The 24288-nt window shown below is 38.7% G+C and overlaps 2 protein-coding genes and 1 non-coding gene across 3 annotated transcripts in view; all 3 read right to left on the bottom strand.

The window, feature by feature from the left end:
* Positions 1–5223: 5223 nt before the first annotated feature.
* Positions 5224–9152, bottom strand: LOC134752904 (uncharacterized). The gene is made up of 3 exons (XM_063688685.1): positions 9047–9152; positions 8377–8557; positions 5224–5357 (listed from the first exon to the last, which is right to left on the bottom strand). Exons 1-3 carry the CDS (start codon positions 9131–9133, stop codon positions 5299–5301), a joined length of 327 nt encoding a protein of 108 aa, XP_063544755.1. The 5' UTR covers positions 9134–9152; the 3' UTR covers positions 5224–5298.
* Positions 9153–14043: 4891 nt separating this feature from the next.
* Trnas-gga (transfer RNA serine (anticodon GGA)) lies at positions 14044–14116 on the bottom strand. Its single transcript has one exon. It is a non-coding gene; the product is annotated as a tRNA-Ser (tRNA).
* Positions 14117–16986: 2870 nt separating this feature from the next.
* Positions 16987–24288, bottom strand: part of LOC134752795 (cyclin-T) — a 28675-nt gene continuing 21373 nt past the window's right edge. The window contains exon 10 of the mRNA XM_063688508.1: positions 16987–22543. Within this exon, the coding sequence (XP_063544578.1) occupies positions 22514–22543 (30 nt within the window). The 3' untranslated portion in view covers positions 16987–22513. The remainder of the gene's footprint in view (positions 22544–24288) is intronic.

The raw sequence follows: 24288 nt of genomic DNA, 5'->3' as shown, positions 1-24288 counted from the left end.
TCCTCCAATGCAGCGGTGAACAGCTTTGGGGAGATTACATCTCCTTGTCTGACTCCCCGCTGCAATGGAATAGGCTTCGAGCTCTGGCCCTGTAGTCGGACGGACATGGTGGCGTTTTCGTACAGACACTTCAGCACTTCGATATACCGGTAGTCGATTTGGCACCTTTGGAGAGACTGCAGCACAGCCCAAGTCTCGATCGAATCGAAGGCTTTCTCGTAGTCCACAAATGCAAGGCAAAGGGGGAGGTTATATTCCTCAGTCTTCTGTATAACCTGCCGCAACGCATGTATGTGGTCTACGGTACTATAGCCTTTACGGAAACCTGCCTTTACGGAGACGAACTGCCGGTAGGCCTCCAACGAGATGGAGCGACGACCTGGTGAAAGTCGCGGGAATTCGGTGGTTGCGAGCGGCACAGGATCGGTCGGAGTGGCGAGCCTTGGGGGAGGCCTATGTCCAGCAGTGGACGTCTATCGGCTGACATGATGATGATGATGATGATGATGATGAATAACGTCTTAACACTCATATGATTCAGTTGCCGCAGTATCCCAGTTAGGTTAATTTCAAATTTCAAAAAAATCATTGTAAGTGGCTGTGACATATTTTATACACCGAGCCTTTGCCAGTCGATACTTTCCACCCTGTTATAAAACTTATAATATTCAGAAAATTAAGAACTCAAATCTACTTAAGTTATTATATCAAATAAGTTTTAAAATAGACAACAATTTACTTTTAATAGTTTCATTTATGATAGCCAAAAAACATTAAGGGTCACTACTTCAAAGTTCACCTCGGTTATGTTTGAGAAAATGTCATTGTATTATTTTTTATTTATTTGGGGGGGGGGGGGGCTTGTAAAACGTTACGGTGCGTTACAGGGGAGGGAGGGGGGTTTGGAACAAGACGTAACAATGTTTTTATTTATTAAATAAAATACATACATATAAACACGCCTATTTCCCGGAGGGGTAGGCGGAGAACACGGTTTTTCACTTGCTACGATCCTGACTCACCATATCATACCTCTTTCGCTTAATTCACTTTCATGCTATAAAATTCCTCATACACTCGCTCATTTCTTAAATTTTATGATTATACTTTGCTAAACATAATTGTGACTTTTAGGTAAAAATGGTCACTTGGGTGTAACGTAATTTTTAGGGAGGGGGGGGGGGGGGTAAAAAATCTTCGAAAATTGCGTTACGTAATAATTGAACGCCCCGACAAACGAACTCTAGGCCACAGAATAAATAATAATACTACCGTACAGAAAGAAAACTTCCTACAAAACCGAAGTTTGACAGCGATTCAGGGTCGAATCATGCTGTCCCTTTCTAATATATGGCACTATCCCTTTCGGCTATTTAGGGTTGTCAAAATTCAAGTCATTATCTTATCTGTGGTCGTGCGTAAGGGACTTCAAGTTGTGCCAACCCTAATAATTGCTCGGAGCAATGCTGAGCCGAACGGAGCCGACTTTGCCCGAAGCGAGGAGTTTCGCACCCCTGTTCTAGGCCCCCAGTTTATTCATGATTCTATACAATACCTGTGTCTTCTCGACTGGCAAAGCTCCCCCTAGCACTATTATGTAAACCGTAATATACGAAATAGTAATGTAGCCCTTAATGTATTGTAGTTTTTGTAAGTGTAAACTACTTATACCTGCTGGCGGGCCCTTGTCGCTGTGGGGCGCCGTTTCGATACCATCATACCGTCGATTTACAATACCAACTCGCTGATAAAACTTTTATAAGCTGGGTTTTTATTAGTGTCCGACCGAAACATGTTTTCTTAAACCGAAGGTTCGGCTTTGGCTCTAGTTTTGGCCGAAACCGAAACTTTTGTAGACTTGTTAAAATCGTTAAAAAACTTCATAAAACCGCTTTTATACTTATATCAAAGAGGATATAATAAGATAGAGCGGTACTGTCATAGTAAATTTTGTAACCACTGTAAATTCACTGCCATCTATCGACATACTTTAAAACTAAAATGAAGATTTATAAAAATTCGTTAGAATGTATTTAAATATGGATAAATGATTTTTTTATTTGCATTAATTATTTTTATATGATTTTGACCCATGTTCTTTCACTGATATGCGTTACAATTATATATAACACCGAACCGTCAACGCCCTCTATACGAGAGTAGGCCAAAGCTACTGGCGCCCTCTGATCGAGAATCAAATTTTCGTGATTTTCGAGGCACGTTTTTTCCTTAGACTGTATCCATCTATTACGGAGTTATATCTATCTTTGCTCATATTAAGATTGCGTTGACCGTCCAGTGGCGCCCTCATTAGGGAAATCGTGTTTTCTAATAAACCAATTAATATCAAAATCGCTGCACAGTCAGCTGGGTCTGACTCTATAAAATTTTCAAATATCAGCTCTATCGTTTCAGACGGTAGATCTAAAATAAACTGAAATAGGGACAGTCGAAAGTTTTAATTTAAATACTCTATACTAGCTCTTGCTTCATTTTGAATCTACTGGCAAGGACTGAGAGTTGATAATTGAATAAAACATTATACGGGGTTTTTAAGAGTAGCGACAGATATGAGTTTTGGTTGTAGATCGACGATTTAACAAATGTATTAATTTATATCTATTACTTAACACATTCGTTATAAAAAATCATCAAAAAGAATGCAAAGAAAGTAATTTAATTTGATTTATTTTACTTGTAAAATAGAAACGGCGGCCCCGCGAAGAAATATAATATATTAAACGGTATAATAATGGGCATGTGTATTACGTACGTACTGTGTGTTCATGTCAACATAACTGTCGTAATTCTCTTATCTACCTTTTCTTGCTCTAACCCCCGTTTTAGTTAAAACCAAAGATACATTGATTCAGTCAGATGCGTAAAATCTAAGACAATTTCGTGCGTCGAATTTGACAGGTAAACGAGATGGCACTGTACAGTTTCATACATGTCTGTTTTGGATGTCAAACTAAGGGTTACGTTTTTTCTTAGACTTTACATCTATTATTCAATCAATACTCTTTGGTAAAAACGAACTAAAGGTCAAATATGTGTTAGTAATTCAACATACAGTTATTACTAATTTAGGGGTCATATAATTGTTCGCTTCTGGCAAGTTGTCATGTAAATAAGAGTATATGATAACATTGGATATGTATGTATAAAATATAGGTCAGTGAATCTACGCAATTGCCTGTATAATGTCGGTGGATACCTAAAGTAGACCCTGGTTAACGTTGTAAATATCTTCTGTGTTTAATACGAAAATGTAAGGCGTTGACTATACATCCAAGGTCATAAATATGTATGAAATGAAACTCGTTTTATATTTATTATATTTCCTGTACTATACCAATTACAAGACTCAACATGTGGACTATTGCAATGTTAAGAGAATTCGTAAAAAATAAAAATGTTTGGAAAACTAGTTTCAAAGCGTCTAAAGGCTGAATTCCACCAGTGTGCGGCACGCACTGCGCTGCTCAAGCATATCAATATTTAGTACTAAAATGCTTGTGCCGCACAGTGCTGCACACTGGTGGAATCCAGCCTTAACCTTTCATATGCCAGAACGCGGATCCACGTTTGTAGGTATTGAGCTCTAATTAATAAATAATTAGAATTCCATACTTACTAAGCGGATCCACGTTCCATATGAAAAGAACTAACTAGGTGACTATATCTTGAACTGTTCTGTTCATAATAATGTTTCAGTTGCGCTCTGTGTACAGAAGATAATATTTATTTCGGCAGTGAGTAAGATAGTCTGTAAAGAGTTATTTTGATTTAAATGAATTTTACTCTTACATTGTCATAATCATAATACTTTGTAAAATGATAAAAATAATCATGCATCAAACTACCCACTCACTAGCTAATTGTTGTATTTTTAAACAAATTGTAAAAAAATCTGTAAACTTTTGGGGCTCATTCTCATGTACGAACGTTTCGTGTTTAGAGACTGTTGTTTCGGTTTTATAGTTAATTTTAACAGATTACCGCTGAGTATAATTAGGCGCAAACTAGCCTTGCTTTACGTTAAATGTTGTTGAAAATGACACACAAGTGAGACAAAAATGACTGAGTATTTTTGGAAATGTTTTGTACCTATTGCGTTCCCGCGTATGCGGCCGCCGCGGTCTCGATTAAACCTCCGAGTATATTTTCAGTGCGCAACTCCCGAATATCAAACTTCGTATAATAATATATAATTGGTATATAAATAATCGTAGGGTCTTAGAAATGTGTCCACTAAATTATTAGATGTGTAGCGACACATTTAGATTATTCATTTATTCAATATTCGCCGACATTCAAGTCAAAGTTCCGTAAGTAGTTTTTTCGGAATCGAAATTTTAAAATGTCCGTTCAAACTCACTTCTTATTAGTATTTGCAGAAAAAAGCAAAAAAAAAATGTTTAATAATATGTAATTTAATGTACTAAATTGGGGTTTAAAATTAGCTACGCGAATATATCGAGTCGTGTCTACGCAATGTCCTGTCGTTTCAACGTTTAAAAAATTCAGCGAGCGATTTTTGTGACAGCCCCCCCGGCTGTTACAAAAACGAGTTCGCGACCAAAAAAATACGGTTTTAACTATGTCTATACATATAATTAGTAAGTATCATATACTGTACAAAAAGGCTGCAAATTTGGGAAAAAAATGTAAAAAAAAAATTGGCCTCTTTTTGAGGCCGTTAACATACGCTTAGTAAAATGGATAGGAGATGTACCTCGTAAGTCTCTTCAGCCGGCGGTCGCGGCGCCGCGCTTGTACATATCCTCTAGTGCGCGCGCGCCGCGCCCGCCGCCACAATAAACGCTGTAAATTGTTTGTAAAAATAGTCATGTTCAGAATTTCAGTGTAGTTTTGTTGATTATTCTTTTCAACTGGAAATTGCTGAATAAAGCGAAAATTCTGTTTCATAAGTTTGTTTTATTTTTAATCCCTTTCGACAGTCAAAAGCACTGAACTTAACGACTCTAGGTTAAAGACGCCTGCCAGTAGTCACACACGTTATCAGCTAGTAGGTATTTAGTCGCTGGGGAAGCGACATCATCGACTTTAAGAGGAAAGGGGACGGCCGCGTCTACATACAAACGTAGTCCTCTTTTCCTCTGGATATTAACATTATGAACCTTATCGGAATTCACGAAAATCGATATTGGGCTGCGACCACACGCGTCAGTTGACGCCTTTAGCAGACAAAGGATTAACTCCACAGGTTAATTTTCTTCGTAATGTAGACATGAATTCCGCCCATATTAAGACAGTTTTGAAGTTTCCGGAGCGTCAGTAGGGTTGCATCTCCCTTGCCATGCCGTTTGCCACGGCAGCGAAGAAGGTCCACACTGGAACAAATGTAGGTACCTACTTAGTATTAGAATTATTGCTTTGCGTCGGGTCTATGTCCTGATTTACCTCTTAAATTATTCGTAGGTACTTACTAGGTACATGACCAATCACAACCAAACAATATTTTTTAAGCGTTTAACAATCAGTCGTTTTCAGGCAAAAGGTCGCTTGCCAATAAGAACGCTCTAACAGATTATTCATATAAAGATGCAAGCAAATTTCGTCCTCATTGTAAGCGACATTGTGGTACCTCTTGCTTGAAAACGACACAAATGAAAGTCGATTTCTTAAACCAAGATATTTCTTTTGATGGTAATGAATGACGTTTAGTGTTGAAAATATGGCGCCTAGAGTCCGTCTAAAAGCTAAGGGTCGGTACAGACGGACTGCAACGTAATTTGTATATGAGGGCTAACGCGTATGAATTCGCCGCTAGGGGCGCTAGAGTAGATGGTGGTCTTTTCCATAGTTCTAAATGTCAAATGCCACTTGTCACTTCAATGACTGACAGCTGTTCTTTAGTCTTTTGGACCACCATCAACAGAGGCGCCAACTGGTGAGCAAAAAAACGATAGCCCTCGTTGGTAATGGTTTGCAGACTGCAAACCGTCTGTACCGCCCCTAATCTCGGCAGCTACTAATCCCATTATTCATAAACGCGCTACAAGTCTTATTAGCGTAGCTCAATATAATCGTTTATGTTGATCTGTCATTTTGACTTGTGTATAATCACATGATTATGGAGGTAAGGAAATTAATCTTCATGTATCAAAAAGTGAGCGTAAAAAACAGCAAAAAGGCGGCGCCACTATACATTGAAGTACCTAGACCATACACCTAGTATTTTATATTGTGCACCCGTGCGACCGTGAGGGACAGAACATACGCAATGCGACAATAGTTATTTGTTATACAAGGGTGCAAAGTTGTATTTTACCCGCGAGTGTAGAATTGAAACACGAGCAAGCGAAAGGATTCTATAGGTGAACCACGAGCGAAGCGAGTGGTTCTAAAATAGAATCCTGAGCGTAGCGAGTGTTTCAACACACGAGAAGTAAAATACATTTGCGCCCGTGTGTAACACAAAACTTTTCACCTCACTATAGCGAGGGAAGTGCAACATCCGCACGTTAGATCATCTTCATCACTGGAATCACTCATTTCTTTACGATATTATAACAGAAAACTCTGGAAGTTGTGTATTTTTACGCGAGTCGGTGAGAAAAGGTTTTAAGTAAAAAAATTGTTGACAATGTTGACATTTCTGATGTATGACATGTCAACGATGCGTTTTGAAATTGCATCGACTCAACTTGTGCGTTCAGAATTATATTTAACATCATTATAAAAAAAAAAAAAAACGTTTCTTATGGAATTTTAAGGTTTATGACTTAAAATCATTAAATAAAGCTAAATTTGGTATTTTTTATTAGATTCTCAAACCATTTATTTAATGATAATTAATATCGAACGAACCATTATCATGAGCGTTTTACGTTTTGTTATCTGTCAACTGTGTTGGCTTCATCCAAGGTCAAATTACTTTCCCCACTAGTGGATAAAACGCGTTTTTCCCCGCTTGTATTGAAGGATAAACGACAACTTTCCGAGCTAGTGAGGGGAAAAATTAAAAACACGTTTTAACATTCCTGACAACATACCAGAAACAACCTACGTAATTTAGCCGGGTTATTTGCTGCCCCTCCCCCATTTCATCTCTACATTAATTTACCTCTATGGTTCATGTCATAGAGTCTCCTATATATTACAATACTCTTTGGTCTCAAAGCCTACCTCTAGCGCCACCGGAGAGATTAGGAACTATTATTTACAGCTGAAATATGGATGGTATAGAAAGGATGCCAATCTCTTATGGTGACCAGCTTTCAGCTCATGGAGACTATATAACTGGTCACTTTTGCCACAATTCTGCCATAAGAGACTGGCATCCTTTCTATACCATCCATACACATAATACATAAATTAGCTAATTAAATTAAGGCCTGTAGCGCGTTTATGAATTAAGGGGTAAGTGTGCCTGTGGTGTGTCCCATTACACATTGGTAATTTTATTATGTTAGTGGTGGCGTTTTCTGTCGCTTGCTAAGTCGGTGAAGCTTACACAGACTCTAATTTATAATACTTTCGGTCCGACCCCATAGAGCAGCGGTACTCAACCTGCGGCCCGCGGGCCCCATATACGCGGGATTTTTAGGTGGCCCGCCAGGTGATCCTGGTATAGAATAGGTACATAACCTTGCCACCCGAATGTCACCTTTAAGCAAAATCATCTTGCGGCCAGGGGCTACAAAGGCAAAACCGTCTTAGTGACCCTCATAAAAAGAAGGTTGAGTATGGCTGCCAATGACGACCGGTCTGGCCTAGTGGGTGACCCTCTGCCTATGAAGCCGATGGTCCTGGGTTCGAATCCCGGTAAGGGCATTTAATTGCGATGAGCACAAATATTTGTACCTGAGTCATATGGGTGTTTTCTATGTATATAAACCTCCACCTTACAGAAAACCGCAGCCAAATAACACTAGTTGTGTTCCTGCCGGTGAGTAAGGTTGCCAGAGCTCGAGGGAGAGGAGTGTTAGGGTCGGCAACGCGCATGTAACTCCTCTGGAGTTGCAGGCGTACATAGGCTACGGAGACTGCTTAACATCAGGCGGGCCGTATGCTTGTTTGCCACCGACGTAGTATAAAAAAAATGTATTTATCTATATGCGTATGATAGTTGCGTATGTATATCGTCGCCTAGTAGTCCTAGTACCCATAGAACAAGCTTTGCTTAGTTTTGGGGCTAGGTTGATCTGTGTAAGATGTCCCCAAAAATTTATTTGTGACGTTTTCAAGCAAAAGGTACCACATTGTAGCTTACCATAAGGAAGAAATTGGATTGTCAAGCGTCCTGTGGGCGTCCTTATGGCAAGCGACAATGTGGTACCTTTTGACTGAAAACGGCACATTGCTGCCATAGAGAGTCGCTATCTCTAGGTCGCGCGGGAAACTCACCGAATATATACACGAACCAGAACAGCGTGACCATGAAGCTCGAGAACCAGTCCAACTTCCTCAGTAGGCAGTGGTCGTGCGCGCGCGCACACTCGCCCACCACGGATATGAGCAGCACGAGCGACGCCATGCACACCGCCAGCAGCAGCGTCACGTACAGCAGCGCCATCTCGGGGGAGTTCTGAGGAAATGTAAAGTGTCATGTAGCAATTTTGACATAGACATAGAACATTTTTATTCAACATCACATGAATTTGGTGTAATATGTTGGCAATAAATGCTTTGTCTTGTCTTTGAAATGAAATGGCAGAGTTAACAGATAGCGTATAATACATACATTTTTTACAGATAAACCTTAAATTTAGACTTAAAAAAACCGTCGGACTCGCGCACCGAGGGTTCCGTACTTTTGAGTATTTGTTGTTATAGCGGCAACAGAAACACATCATCTGTGAAAATTTCAACTGTCTAGCTATCACGGTGGTGACAGACGGACAGACAGACGGACAGCGGAGTCTTAGTAATAGGGTCCCGTTTTTACCCTTTAAGTACGGAACCCTAAAAACTAAGAAATACGAGCAAAAAATACGAATAAGGGACACAGCCGCAATGGTTTACTTTGTACACATGTGCGGTAGATATATATGTTGCTCTACTCTACTGGACCCACCATGAAGTTCGCTGCCAGCAGTATGATGCCGAGCGCTATGAACGCGATCGCGAGGAGGTTCAGGCCGTTGCGGTTTACTTTGCCCATCGCGTGCGTGTACACATCTGCAATATAAATAAAATAATGACCAGCAAACCCGGTTTGACGGGAGCGAAAATGAACTTCTGCTTACATTTTCAACGTCAATGACGGATATATCCGCACCGTAGGTCCAATGCCGAAGTGCATAGGTCTGTGCGTAGCCATAGAGTAACTTATACTAGAGCGGTACTGTCATAGTAAATTTTGTAACCCCAGTAAATTCACTGCCATCTGTCGACACACTTTAAAACTAAAAATTAAGATTTATAAAAATACGATAAAATGTATTTAAATATGGATAAATGGTTTTTTTTATTTGCAATAATTATTTTTATGATTTTGACCCATGTTCTTTCACTGATATGCGTTAAAATTGTTAAATAACAAACGAAACCGTCAACGCCATCTATACGACAAAGCTAGTAGCGCCCTCTGAACGAGAATCAAATTTTCTTGATTTTCAAAGCACGTTTTTTCCTTAGACTGTATCCATCTATTACGGAGTTATATCTATCTTTGGCGTAGCCAACGTGCAATCGTTAATGCTCCGTAGCGAACGAAACGGAACTGCCACGATCGCACTAGTGGGGAAGAGTTGTAGGCGGTTTTCTGTGGTTGTAGCCGACGTGTCCGTCCACTAAGCTATTACAATATCATTAGCATAAAGATATGTATAGAATAATGTATGTATTAATAAGTAAAACTACGATACGCTACGGAGTTAACGATTGGCACGTTGGCTACGCACCCTGACATAGGTGGTATCGTGTCTAGCCTAGTGCGGGGACTCCTGGAAACTCTGTTAGTCAACCAACTCTCTGTCTGTCTGTCTGTGTGTCTGTTAGACAGCTGCTGAATATTTTTTCTGTGTTCTTTTTGTGCAATATATAAATAGTTATTTGTGCAACAAGAGAGGAAAGTTGGTTTTTCTTGCGAGTGTTGATTTTGAATCCCGAGAAAGCGAAAGATTTTATAATTGAATCACGAGCGACGCGAGTACGCTCCTGAGCGTAGCGAGGGACTCAAAAACACGAGATGTAAAATAACTGCTCTCGTGTGACACATATAATTTTTCACCTCAGTAGTAAGAACATATTAAGGTTAAAATGTATTTCAAATTACACAGAATAATACAGAGAAACAAAAAATAAATAAAAAAAGAAATTTGTAATAGAAGTATGAAGTGGCAGTTCGTTGCTTTCACTAAATTAAAAAGCTACTTTGTTTCACTCCCTGGAGTGAGGAAAGTCGCACTTTACCTTTTTTTTTCTTGTATCTATTGACCTTAATACAAATCGGCTTAATGTAGTCAGGCCACAGCTCCTTCCACTTCCTGATTTATGATCTTAATAACCTCTTACCAAGCATCTTAGTTAAACGGCAGACATTTATGTATGTCGTCGGCCGATCGTAAAATCAGGCAGATCATGAAATTCCTAGGCATATCGTGAAGCTTGAAAATCATTATCTCGTTCCCTGAGACGATGGAGCCCCGCTATTTCTGGACAGTTTGCCCTCCGGCATCTGAAGCAACCTGAAGAAACTTTTATATTTTTAACCTTTATATTTGTTTTCATCACACTCGCTCAGTAAATGTGGAATTGCACTCAGGCTTAGCGGGAACTATAGAAAAAGCTGTTTCCCTAGGGAGTTATGAAGTTTATAGTATTATAATTAACAGTTTTTTGTCTTTATACTCCATTTTTGTATCGCAAGTGTGATGAAAAACATTGTGTGTAACTCGGGGCGTAATAATATTGCAAACTCGAGTCTATAAATCGCTCCGGAAAGCCGTCGCGATTTAACTATACTCTCGTTTGCAATATTTAACTTGCGCCCCATGTTATACAACCGTCAAAACATTACACAGGAAAAAAAGACACAGACGTAATCGGTTTGATAAAAAATTGGTTTACTATGGGTTAGCATTAGCGGTTAGCACATTGCTACTGGTGAATTCTCAATACAACTTGAGACTCCAGTGCCGCTATGACGGAATATTAGTCTTTCGGTAGATGACGCCACCCCAAGGCGTGTATATACATAAAGGAAGGAATGGAAAGATTTGCACGTTTCTGGTAGGCTAATTGCAGAGGTCGCGGCGTCGCGGGTTCAAGTCCTGCCGGAAGCGTGCATTTTTCCTATAATATTAGTTATTTGTTATACAAGGGTGCAAAGTTGTATTTTACCCGCGAGTGTAGAATTGAAACACGAGCAAGCGAAAGGATTCTATAGGTGAACCACGAGCGAAGCGAGTGGTTCTAAAATAGAATCCTGAGCGTAGCAAGTGTTTCAACACACGAGAAGTAAAATACATTTGCGCCCGTGTGTAACACAAAACTTTTCACCTCACTATAGCGAGGAAAGTGCATCATCCACAGGCGTTAGATCATCTTCATCACTGGAATCACTCATTTCTTTACGATATTATAACAGAAAACTCTGGAAGTTGTGTATTTTTACGCGAGTCGGTGAGAAAAGGTTTTAAGTAAAAAAATTGTTGACAATGTTGACATTTCTGATGTATGAAATGTCAGCGATGCGTTTTGAAATTGCATCGACTCAACTTGTGCGTTCAGAATTATATTTAACATCATTATAAAAAATAAAACGTTTCTTATGGAATTTTAAGGTTTATGACTTAAAATCATTAAATAAAGCTAAATTTGGTATTTTTTATTAGATTCTCAAACCATTTATTTAATGAGCGTTTTACGTTTTGTTATCTGTCAAGCTACTTAAACACGCTCCATCCAAGGTCAAATTACTTTCCCCACTAGTGGATAAAACGCGTTTTTCCCCGCTTGTATTGAAGAATAAACGACAACTTTCCGAGCTAGTGAGGGGAAAAATATTTTGTATCGCTCGCCGACGATCTGTTTGATAAAAAATTGGATTACACAGGAACTTTTCGATCTGCCTGATTTTCCGATCGGCCGGCGACATGTTATGTGACATATATGTACCTCTTGTCGTTGTCGTTGGTGTAGTAGTAGTTTGAGCAGTAGTGGGGGTGATTGAGGTGGGAGTAGTAGAGCTCCATTCGCCATCGTCCTGCGAGCTCCCTTCCAAGCCGGAGTCATCGTTACTCTCTTCCAGGTTAATGTAGTCGTCTTGGAAACGAATTATCTGTTCAAAATCAAAATATCTTTATTTGCTAGAAGCTAGAATATGAACAACAGGCACTGACATATTAAACTTTATAAACGTGAGTGACCCGTTTAATATATTTAACGCAAGATCTTATGGCTAATAAATTGTCCATGCCATTCAACCTGCATGCAGGCGTGCAAATGATTATAGGTATACACTGTCATCCTGTACATCATTTATTATTATAAATATATCATTACAAATCCTATTCTATATCCTAAAAATGAAAGACGTATTTTATTTGTTATATTGTTTTAAATTTCTCTCTCACCAGTGACAACCCGGGATAAAATATCCTGGCGCCGATGCACAAGGAGGCCCGACCCCAGATGAACTGGGACAGAGGCAGGAAGAAGGAGATATTGTTTTAAATTTGAGTGACAATATCGGCCTTTTATCTACCTAGCAGTCTAAATCGGCATGTGCATTCTGTGCAGCTTCTCTAGCGTCACTACTCTTTTAGGTTCTGGCAGAATACCAGCGCTGCTGGTCCCGCAGCTTTGTGCTGAGCCAGCGCCTAGTCTTCGCACCATCACATGGCTCGACTCATTTTAATACTTTGTTATTTTTGTATTCGTTAGGAATTTAAGACAATGCCTGTTTGTTCCAATTAGAGCCGCTTTCTATCACCGCACCGCTCGCCGTCGGCAGGGTGTTCATCCTCACAACCTAGAACCTAAATGGTCGCGTACTGTGCGGTTTAAGAGGAATTTAAATTCAATTCCGCGGGCGGAATTCCTCCCGCGGAATTTCGGCTGTGGAATGAGCTCCCTGCCGAGGTTTTCCCGAGGGGCTACAGTATGGGATTCTTCAAAAAAAGAAGTGTACAGGTTTTCAAAGGGTCGGCAACGCGCATGTAATATTTCTGGTGCTGCAGGCGTCCGTAGGCTACGGTAACTGCTTACTATCAGGCGGGCCGTATGCTTGATTGCCACCGACGTGGTATAAAAAAAATCTTTCTGTATGTTTGTCATTCCTTTTAAATTTAAAATTATGTTTTATACTAATAAATGTCGGCCATTAGAGCCATGTAATAATAAGAAAAAAAAAGTTTCTTATCTAATCTATCTAAAACTAGAAATATAATACTAAGATGTCAAATGATTACAGTATAAATAGTGCATAAAAAAGATAATCAATAATCATCACAGGCCTTTGCGTCTATTGCAGACGATTTATGCATGTTGTTTAGACAACGGGTTTGGTGGTGGCAAGTGGTGGGTTTGGGGATAATCAATATTAATTAATTAATAAATAAATATTATGGGACAATCTGCTTACAAAAATCCACCTGTCCCACTGTAAGCTCAGTATGTTCAAATGGCACTTAAAAGTGTGGGTGTTGAAAAAACAAGGTTAGCTCAGGTAAAGTTTATTGCCGTCATTGCCTTTGTCACGGCCGGCATTTGCAAACTAAGAAATCCAAAATGCATCCTAATTGGTTATCTTTGTGGGGAGGCGAAGCTTAGCCTAAACAACAACAACAACTAATAAACTATAAACTGAAATAGATATAATATATATTAAAGAAAACCGGACAAGTGCGAGTCGGACTCGCCCACCGAGGGTTCCGTAATTTTTAGTATTTGTTGTTATAGCGGCAACAGAAATACATCATCTGTAAAAATTTCAACTGTCTATTAGCTATCACGGTTCATGAGATACAGCCTGGTGACAGACAGACGGACAGAGGAGTCTTAGTAATAGGGTCCCGTTTTTACCCTTTGGGTACGGAACCCTAAAAAAGTGACAAAGCCCTCCAGTGGTGAAGGCCGGATTCGAACCGGCGTCTTTAGCAATCCGGGCTAACGCCTTCAACCCCTAGGCCACCCCGCCACGGCGGAACTGGTCACAATTTCTCGACTATATGCTATCTGACTAAGACTAGGCGTCTTTGACCAACTCTAAGAGCAAGCACTTATTTTTCTTTAATATATGACATCTATTTCAGTTTATAATTTATATATTATATGGGGCGTTTTCTATGGTCGTTTTCTTACGCCGCACGGCGTCGTGCGGCATTGTATAGGTATTTATATCGGAGCATCGTTAATAATGGCGTAAGCGCCATCGACAATAAGGTCCCTTTTTATAGAAAATACCACATATATAGATAGTAGTGTGACTACTTAAAAACACAAATCATAATATTTAATAAAATAATTTGTTCCCAAAGTTGCGTGAGCTAATAAACTGTCCTTATACCTATTGTTTGTCTCATTACCTGTTTTTACCCGTTTCATTAGGATCCTAAATACATCGTAATTGGTTATTTCTATGGGAGGCGGAGTTTAGCTCGCTCATAAGGATCGAGGTAAAAAAAATCTAAAGTGGTTCACCGAGAATTCCTACTGTACCTCAGTACGTCCATCTTCACCAATAATCTCAACCGTCGACCACTTCGGTTTCGTCGTAGTCTTAATCTTCCGCTTCTTGGTGTGCACGTCTTGGACATCGTCCCTGACGCTCTCGGTACCCGATCTGGCCCAACGGTCGTAATCGTAGCCTTCTGCTGTGGTGGTGGTGGTGATGCGGGGGGTTGTGCTGGTCAGGTCCAGCACCTCCTGGATGGAGCTCACGTTCACGCCGGCTTTCTTGATGGCGGCGTTTATCATGGCTCCGGTTACCTACGGCGCACAGAGGGCTTGCAGAACGTCGGTAGAATAGTAGGCCCAGCACAGGAGCGGCGCGACAGTATCTCGCCCGCGGGATAGACTACCCGTCTTTTTCTAACTGTATTATTTAGAGGGCCTTCCGGCCTTTACGGGCGAGATACTGTCGCGCCGCTCCTGTGCAAGACCTACAGAAGGCTGACGTTCTTCCTTTCTAAGCGACTAACCTGTACAAATATGGGGCATTTTCTATGAAAAGGGACCTTTATTGTCGATGGCGCTTACGCCGCACAGCGTCCCGCGGCATTGTACTTATCATCGCATCGTTAATAATGGCGTAAGCGCCATCGACAATAAGGTCCCTTTTTATACAAAATACCACATATGAGCTCTCACAACGGTCTTCCCCACATTGACTTAAGAGGAAAGGGGGACGGCCGCTTCTTCATACAAACGTAGTCCCCATTTTCGTCTGGATATTGACAATAGCCAATACACACCACACACATGTGGCGTCGTGTTATTCATGATGGTCAATCCAAGCACGACGATGCCTGGTTCTCCTTACTAAAAGAGAAACACACGAGGGGCCACGAGCAGGCCTCCAACCCCCGCCCACCTGGGGGAGCATACACCTGCTGTGTGTGTGGCCGAGGGATATCCTCTCTCGTATAGGGCTTTACAGCCACGAACGCAAGTGTCGTAACCGCGATGCTGCTTGAAACATCTGACACAGATGATAAAGGCCTATTTATGTATGCTAGTTTTATGTAGTTCGTGTTTTAAGGTATGTATTGGGCCAATAGTTGCCTGGTAGATTTTCATTTAATTTTTAGTGTTCCGTGCAAAACTTTGTTTTGACAAACGGAACACTTATGGCATCACTTCGGTCTTGCTCTTATTCGATACTTTGATTATTATAAAAATTAGGAGCAAAAAACATTTTATACAATTTTTTAAATGCTCCTACCTTGCTGTGGTTGATATACAACTAATTGGGTCAAAATGTTTTCAATAATGTTAATATTTAGGAAAATGAGGACTAAGTTTGTATGAAAAGGCGATTTCGCGCGGATCCTCTACTTTCGTCTTAAAGCCCAGTTTTAATTATAATGTACTTACGATGGATAATATAGCAATAAAAATTAGTCCGACTCGCAGCGGTATCCCGCAGCACGACCTGAATCCTGGATACAACTCACACATGTTGATTTATTTGTAAAATATATCAAAAACCGCTAAAACTACTAAACATTGTAGGTCAAAATGTCAATCTCGAAATCCGACGTCAATTTAATATCCATAGATTTCATATTCTATACACTTACCAACTAATTTTTTTAAATAATCAATCTTGTTTCAAGTCGGTGCAAATAATATTAATTAAAAATACATGTCAAGTGATTTTGTAACTACGTATACAATTTCATGTAATGCATTATGCAATTTGGTCTCATAACGAATTTTGGTATTTGCTACGTTTGAAGTAGAGATGGGCCGAATATTCGGTTCAGCTCGTACCGAACCAAATATTCGGTTAGACTTAAACTGCCCAAAACGCTGAAAACAAGATCATTCAGGTCCGCGGTCTGCACTCATAACGTGTTTTTGACCTCTCTTCTCGCGACCCACCGGGAATATTTATGAAAGGAAACGGAAACGTCTCATACCTGATCGCGAAGTGCATCCGCGCTATATTGCGGACACCCTTAAAAAAATTGTTTATTCGGCAGTTCGAACCGAACTATTCGGCCGAATACGAACATTGAAAAAAATGCCGATTACTGAATGTTCGGCCCATCTCTAGTTTGCTGTAAATTGCCTTCGGCAATTTGTAAGTCGGCATTGCCTGAAATACCTTATGGAATTTGCCGCGTTAGTTCTTTAATTTACCACGCGTTTTCCGGGGCGAAAACTCGATCTAGCTAGGTTTTATCTCTGGGAAAACGCGCATTTCTGAGTTTGTATATGTTTTCCGAGCAAAACTTGGTCTCCCAGATATTATAATTATATATGAAATGCAACCGCTCTGTAATCCACCGCCTTCTAAACTCATTACCCTACTAAAATACTAGGAAATAAAACCACAAAATGTATGTTTTAACCTTTTATTCAAGGTTCAAGTGAACAAAAATCTTTAATTATATCATTGAGGATTGTTTTCCAAAAATGCTTATTTCCTTTAAAGGTACTAAATTAGACCTTACAATCAATAACGTCTATTTCAGCTCTTTCGAGAAATTAACTTTTTTGAAAAACCACTTCCGAGCGCCGTCCCACGAAGCTTCTCGTCTATATTATAGTTATATAGCATATAAAAGTTTATTCAGTAAGGAAAATGTAATTGAACTATAAACTGAAACTTAATGGTCGCGTTTTCAAAACATTCAGGAACAGTAACAAGAAATACATCAGTAGCAGAAGTATCTACACAAACACTAAAATGTATCCTCTCTCTTAACAATAAGGCTCATTTTAATATACGATGTATATGGGAACGACTACCCAGACGCCATCTAGTGAAATAGACAATTAGATGGTAAGATTTCTTCTATAATTAAACTCTTACTCTCAGGAGCTAAGAACGGTGGTAAAGGGGCCCACCCATTACCAGACCGCCGGACGATATCAGCCTGTCAGTTAGAACAAAAACTTGACAGTTCCGAACAACTGACAGGCCGATATGGTCCGGCGTTATGGATGGTATAGAAAGGATCGCAATCTCTTATGGCAGAATTGTTGTAAAAGTGACCGCGTTAAGCTTTAAATAATAGTTCCTAATCTCTCCGGTGGCGCTAGTTAGGCTCTGGGACATGAGTATAACATGAACCATATAAGGCAACAAATAACCCGACCAAATTACGTAGGTTGTTTTTGGTAGTATTTCGGTGTATGGTGGCGCCGCCTAATTACTGTTTTTTGATGGACACTTTTCATACATAGAGATTTGGCTCCTTTATATAGTCTCCATGGTCCGGCGGACTGGTAATGGGCGGGCCCCTTAACACGTTCGCGGACGGTAAGTGACGTCATGTGTCAAAGGCCAAAGGAAACAAAAAACTACGCAAATGCTATTCTGCCTTGCTTATCGCAAATGCAGTACTTGCATGAAAAAGCTCATGCAATAATTTATCTGGTTCTCTTTCAATAAGGTCTTTATTTAAACGATTTTTCTCATGCACATACTGCATCTAACATAAGTAGATTAAGTAGGCATAGTAGGCGTAGGTATAGCATTCGTGTCCGCGAATGTGTTAAGGCAACTTACAGACGTAGTGAACAATCCATTGCCTACTGATTTTCTCGGAAGCGTTAGTATTTGTCATGCTACCTCAGTACTTTTTGTACTGAGATTGACTGAAATAGCATGACAAGTTCGTGGGTTTCCATGAAAATACGATGGCAAAGGATTATTGACCACGCCACATATGTCACCCTTTGAACTCCACCCTTATCGTGCGCGGTGCGACATAGTGAACCTTGTCTGAATGCACAAAGGTTGATATTGGACTGAAGCCGCGCGTTGGCGGTCAAAGGGTTGAACAAAAATAACAATGAGGGCTACCGCCTTTAATTTCGCCGCTAGGGGTGCTAGTGCAGATGGAGGTCTTTTAAAATGTCAAATACATAGAGGTTTTGGGGATTTCAAGCTTTTTTATCGGGAATTTTAGTGGTTAAAAAAAAATGTGCCAACTAAAATATATGCAAAATTAAACAGGTTGAAAAAATGGCACATTAAGACGTTAAAATACCTTTGTGTATATTAAAACGTATTGATTTTATATAAAAATAACCATAGGACAATTTTGTGATCCGTTTTTCTGGACCTACATCTACAGTAGCGCCAACTGGTGAGCACAAAAACGGTAGCCCTCAGTATGTATAGTTTAGAAAGCACGACCCTCGCAACGACCGATAGAAGCTGAATATAGAAATATTTTCACTTTTCCGCATTTATACTTTTCTTTATATCAAATCAATTATACTTTGTTCATCAATCACTCGCTACGTCATTTTTTTAATTAATTACGATTTTTCTCGAACATATTTACACCTAACTATCTTAGTCGTCAAATTATAATTAAAAAATTCAAGACAATGATGTCTTACTATTTGTTTAAAGCGACTACTTACAAGTCGTAGAAAAAATACATTAAAATTTCGTATTTGGGCCAGGCAGAGTGAAAATACTATAAATATCTGGTCTGGCCCCTTAGGACAAAAAACTCACTTAAGAATGCACCTAGGTTATCAATTCAGGTTTATTAAACAACTACCTACACTAATATACTAGGTATAACGACTACAGACCGAAATGTCTGTGAACAGCACATTCCAATTTCAACAGATTCCAGAAATGTCAAGATTTCCGAAATATCTAATTCCTGATGTAGCTAATTAGCAAAATGCTTGAATTATTAGATGGGGGGGGGGGGGGGGGCTTGAATTATTGCCATACATATTATGTCAGCACGACAATGGAAATTAAATAGAAAATCAGGTAGTTCCTCTTAATGCATCTGGAACACCTACTAATTAATTAATTTCCGCTTACTAAAAGTTGTCTGAAAGAGATCGCTCTTTTAGCGATAAGACCGCCTGTTGTTTATCTCTACTTATGTTGCTGTATTCAACGTATTGTCTTCTGTATTGAGGTGTGCAATAAAGAGTATTTCTATATTTTCTATAACAACTTTCTCAGGTATCACAATAAGTTGAAAGAGGTTTACAGTAACTAGATATCCGTAAAAATTTAAAAATTCGTTCATTTTTGGAATTCATTGAAACAGGAACGCGATGTTAAAATAATTATCGAGCGACAGAGATGAGGCATATAAAAATGTCACAATACTTCACCATTAATAATATTTGCGCCCAAAAATTATTAAAATAATCCTTCACTCACTTAAAAAATACAACTACATAAACAAGGGTAGCTACATAATAGTGTGTTTCCTTTTAAAATTCAATTGACATACACACTTACTACTTCACGATTTCGTCAAAATAACTAAGTACTAAAATGGACTTAAAAAAAAATGACTGTACACTGCGACAACCCATATACAGTTAACTACAGATTCCAAGTTCTTAATAACATTAATCTAACAATATCGCTCTGAATTAATAACCGAGATGCGCTATTTCTAATTAAATTTAAATAATAATAATGCTTATCTATTTACAAAACAGTCTGTAGGCCGCGAACAAATCGCCAGATACAAAAATTTCTATCAATTTTGTCCTTTTTTTTTCTTGCTATCTCACGATTCGTATTCGGCCAGTATGAAAAAACATATGCCAGCGGTGTTGCCACAGAAAAGAAAAAATTAAACCAACGCTTAATCTTCTTACACGCTTCTTGTGACTACATAATATTCACTGACATACATTTTTAATTTTTAAGCACCCGTATACCTTAGGGTAGAGGACGGCGATATAAGCCGTATTTACCTAAGTAGTCCAGCATCCAACCATACAATATACCGATTCACAACATATTAAAATTGTATACATTTTGCATACAAAGCAGTGATGGCTAGGTAATTTCGTAATATGTGTATCTCACGGTGAAAACAATATGGCTGATGATAGACGTTAAAACGTGACAAAGTTATCGGAGTTAAAGTAAACATAGAATAATGGATCTTATGTATATTTTAACAGTTATAGCATTTATTTGATAGTCCATAGGGTCAAGTGCATATATAGCTCAGATAAATTTGCAACGCTACTGGGGTTAATTTCAGAACATTTTAACCGTAGTATCTAAATTATATCCCATTTGCTTTATTTGATATTAGATAAACGTACGATTAAAATGCTTTAAAAATCGACCTTTCTTCTAGACGATTTTGGCTCAGTGTAAGTAATGTTTTATTCTAAAATCTGACCCTATCCTAAGCAGAGCAAAAGTGTCGCTTCTAGTATTTGTGTATATTACATTATACAAACTATTTAACAAGTGTCATTGTCATTCCACTGCACATAACTTTGCTATCCGCACAAACCTTATTACAGCCAACTATCTATAAAATGTCAATTTGCACTACAAGACCCCAATAAGTGCGATAGTTTTTTAAAGATAGCCTAACATAGCATATCTTGTCACTCTCATACTGGTTTCTTGCACTCATAATTGTTTTATTTAAAAAAATGTGAGAATTAAAACTTAAACGTAAATAATCAGTACAGATACGTTATTAAAATGGGCTTCCACTGGCCAGCTATAATCAATTAATCATACGTATATCTTCTCATCATCAATAAAAAAGTTTAAAAACATAAAAATCTAACTAAAGGATCACTCAAACTTCAAATTTTTCTAATCTTATTGAAAATCCAAATCAAATCGTTTTCGAAAATAACCTTTTCGTGTAATATTTATAAATGTACATGTAGAACACAGCATATTTCTGTTTCTTATTCTTTAAATCAAATATCCACTTTATTAATCAGTAAGACAATGTTAAACTTTTTGGATTTTTTACCGCGGTAACAAAGAGTGTTATGTCACTTATTTTATTCCAAAATTATGTGTACCTTGGATGAACATGGTTAATAATCCAATAGTTATAATTTCGAAACCATACTTTAAGAATACATAAAATATTTTAAAGAAAATTTTAGGATAAAATTAGTATTGCCAGTTTTCTTCATGAATTCTACTAATGTAAAAATAACAACCTTTGGTATTTAAATATTCTTCTTTCGTGTCAAACGACTTAACCTATTAAAAAGGCATAATGGCTGTGATTTTTTATTAAAACTAAGTAGTGCTCAAAGATATCTAGAATTAGTGTCATATAACCTGGTCCTTAATCCTTAAGCTAGGCGCGTATCCATTTTTGATGCCAAATATAAAAAGACGTTACAGAACATACACTGGACGGGAGTCCTTAACAACACATCTTTTTATAATTAGCATAGAAAATGAAGTCACACCATAAGTATGTTACAAACACTTTTACAATAACCGTTAATAACCGTCAAGTTACAAGAACCAATCACGGCGCGCAATTTCGACCAATAGCGAGCGAGGGCGCTCGCGATTAGCCAACTGCCGTCCAATACTTTGCATTCCAAAATCAAACCCGCGCACAACTCGAGCCAAAACCGTCTTTCAAATTCAAAATAGTGAAGCATCAAGTCACGCCTGCGTATTGCGCTCTTAAAAATGAAATAATATCTTTCACATTAGTACAATGTGTAATTACTAGCTATAAATAGATTGCTTGCACTTTTAAATGCATAACATGTATTTAGTGACATATAAAAAAAATGTTTTGCATACCGCCAAACGTTAGCACGATTTATTTATTAATGTAATCAGTAATCACCTAGTGCTTTATGAATAAATGTTAGTGTCCCAACGTAAATACCAATGTTAACGCTGGCAACCCAAAAAGCACAAAAGCAGACGTAACTGAGCTTAACTTAGGCTTATGAACCTATAAGGCTCCAACCTTGTAACCCGTGGAGCGTCTGCGTTTTTTGAGGTTATGTTTTCGCGCTGACGCTCGACAGGGTGTGAAAACAAAATGGCGGCGTAGCCGCTACTTTTATACGCTAGTGAGGTCCGTAAGAGGTCGAAACGTCGACACACGCTGCAGCCATCACATCACTTGTGCCCGTTGCCCAGCGACTCCACCTGAAAACGAGCGTGGGGTGAGCGCCGTGTGTCGTCGTTCCGGGGCTGCTGGCGGTGGGCTTGTGTCACAAAAGTAGAGAAACGTGCCGGCAAAAATATTAAAGCGTAGGTACCAGGAAAATTAGCGAGTTTATTCAAGTTTGTATAGTCTGCATCTTCTCAAATGACTTTTTCGCCTAAGACGGTAATCTGTTAAACAAAAGCCATTGTTCCTTTTGTGCGAGCGGTCGCCCATTGTGTTCCATGGTATCTGACAATGGCACGCGCCGTAGCACGCGCTCAGACTTAATGGTACACAATGGGCAACCGCTCACGCAAAAGGAACAATGGCTTTTTCTTAACAGTTTACCGTCTTAGGCGAAAAAGTCATTTGAGAAGATGCAGACTACAGTCAAGTGTAAAAATATGGGTGTCCACACCTTACTCAAAAATGGGACATATTTTTTAATATGGTGTATGAACTCAAATTTTTACACTTGACTGTACTTTTGCTGTTTGACGGAATTTTACATGGTAGTCTGACCAAGTTAACTCTGCGCTTTGCAAGTGTAATAGGCCATCAGAAACGTCAAAATCCTATGAAAATATGAAGTTAGTAATGGCACATCACACTTTGTCACCGCAAAGTTAGCTTGGACGGGTTCTATTTCCGAAATGTCCTGTCCGAATGAATTCTAGTATGAATTCTAATAAATTTGTTCGTATTAACTGCTCTCAAATGTTATATGAATTTGAGTTGAGAGTATTACTGGATTTACTGGCTTGATTTATTACAACAGTTTATCGTGAATTTATCTGTGGGACGTGATCGTTTTTTTTTTATTAAGATTGTTTTAAACCAGTTAGCGCTTTAATTATTTTGCCAGTTGAACGTTTTGAAATTCTTTTAGAGACTCAATCAGCTATATTTTAGAAAAGAAAAGATCGATTGGCGTAGTGGCCAAAGTAAATTTTGTCTTGGTCTCTAGAAATGCATTCTATAAATGGTCATATTTCGTCCTAAAATCAGTGATACTTTATTTTAATCCATAACTTTTTTTTGGCGTGCAAGAATCTTTTATAGGCAATCGTTAAATATAAATTTTAACCGTTGTCGTGGCATTTTACTGATTAATTATGAAAAATTATACATTGAAAAAGAGCGCATAAGATTGGATATAAAGTAAATCATTTTATCAATTAAAGATGTAATGATTCATATAGGGTACTGTTAGAAGTTTAGAAGCAGGTGCTATTTTTGTAATGAATTTCGCTCCAATGCAATTAGCTTTAAATAATGACAGATCATAAGGGTTCATAAAAACAAATCAGGTGATCTTATTCATATGCCCAATAAAATGACTACGGTTAGGTACCTTAAAATCAGGAAGAAACGAAAGGGGACAATCAGTATAATTTACCCTAACTTAGTAGTTCTAAAAGATTCTTGCAAGCATTTCATTAGTTTCAATTATACGTCGTGTGCGGAACTCCTCAACGCAATCCCACCGCCAGTTTGTACATATTTACAGTTTGGACCATAAAATGTATATCCAAAGTGCAAATCCCACCCGCCACCAGGGTTCGTAAGCGGAAGACCCAGCGATTATGTGTAGCCAATTTTACAAATTTATAAATCTAACGTTAATTTTTAAATCTGTCATTTAAAAATGGAACGTGAATTTGAAAATTTGCAACGGTTTTCAGCCCCGCAAGGTACGATATACACAGGCCGCACAAGCTTTTTAGCTGTTACATTTAATACA

This window comes from Cydia strobilella, chromosome 25 (genome assembly GCF_947568885.1).
Source record: "Cydia strobilella chromosome 25, ilCydStro3.1, whole genome shotgun sequence".
NCBI lineage: Eukaryota > Metazoa > Arthropoda > Insecta > Lepidoptera > Tortricidae > Cydia > Cydia strobilella.
The sequence above is the reverse complement of the archived record's forward strand: the minus strand, read 5'-3'. Positions and strand labels throughout refer to the sequence as shown.

Bases quoted from the DNA above. Each gene is read 5' to 3' on its own strand.
- LOC134752904 (XM_063688685.1), bottom strand. From the start codon at position 9,133: ATGGGCAAAGTAAACCGCAACGGCCTGAACCTCCTCGCGATCGCGTTC. The intron at 8,558-9,046 runs GTGGGTCCAGTA...ACATTTCCTCAG, and splicing joins TGCTGGCAGCGAACTTCATG to AACTCCCCCGAGATGGCGCT. The intron at 5,358-8,376 runs GTGAGTTTCCCG...CATTTGTTCCAG, and splicing joins CTGGTTCGTGTATATATTCG to TGTGGACCTTCTTCGCTGCC.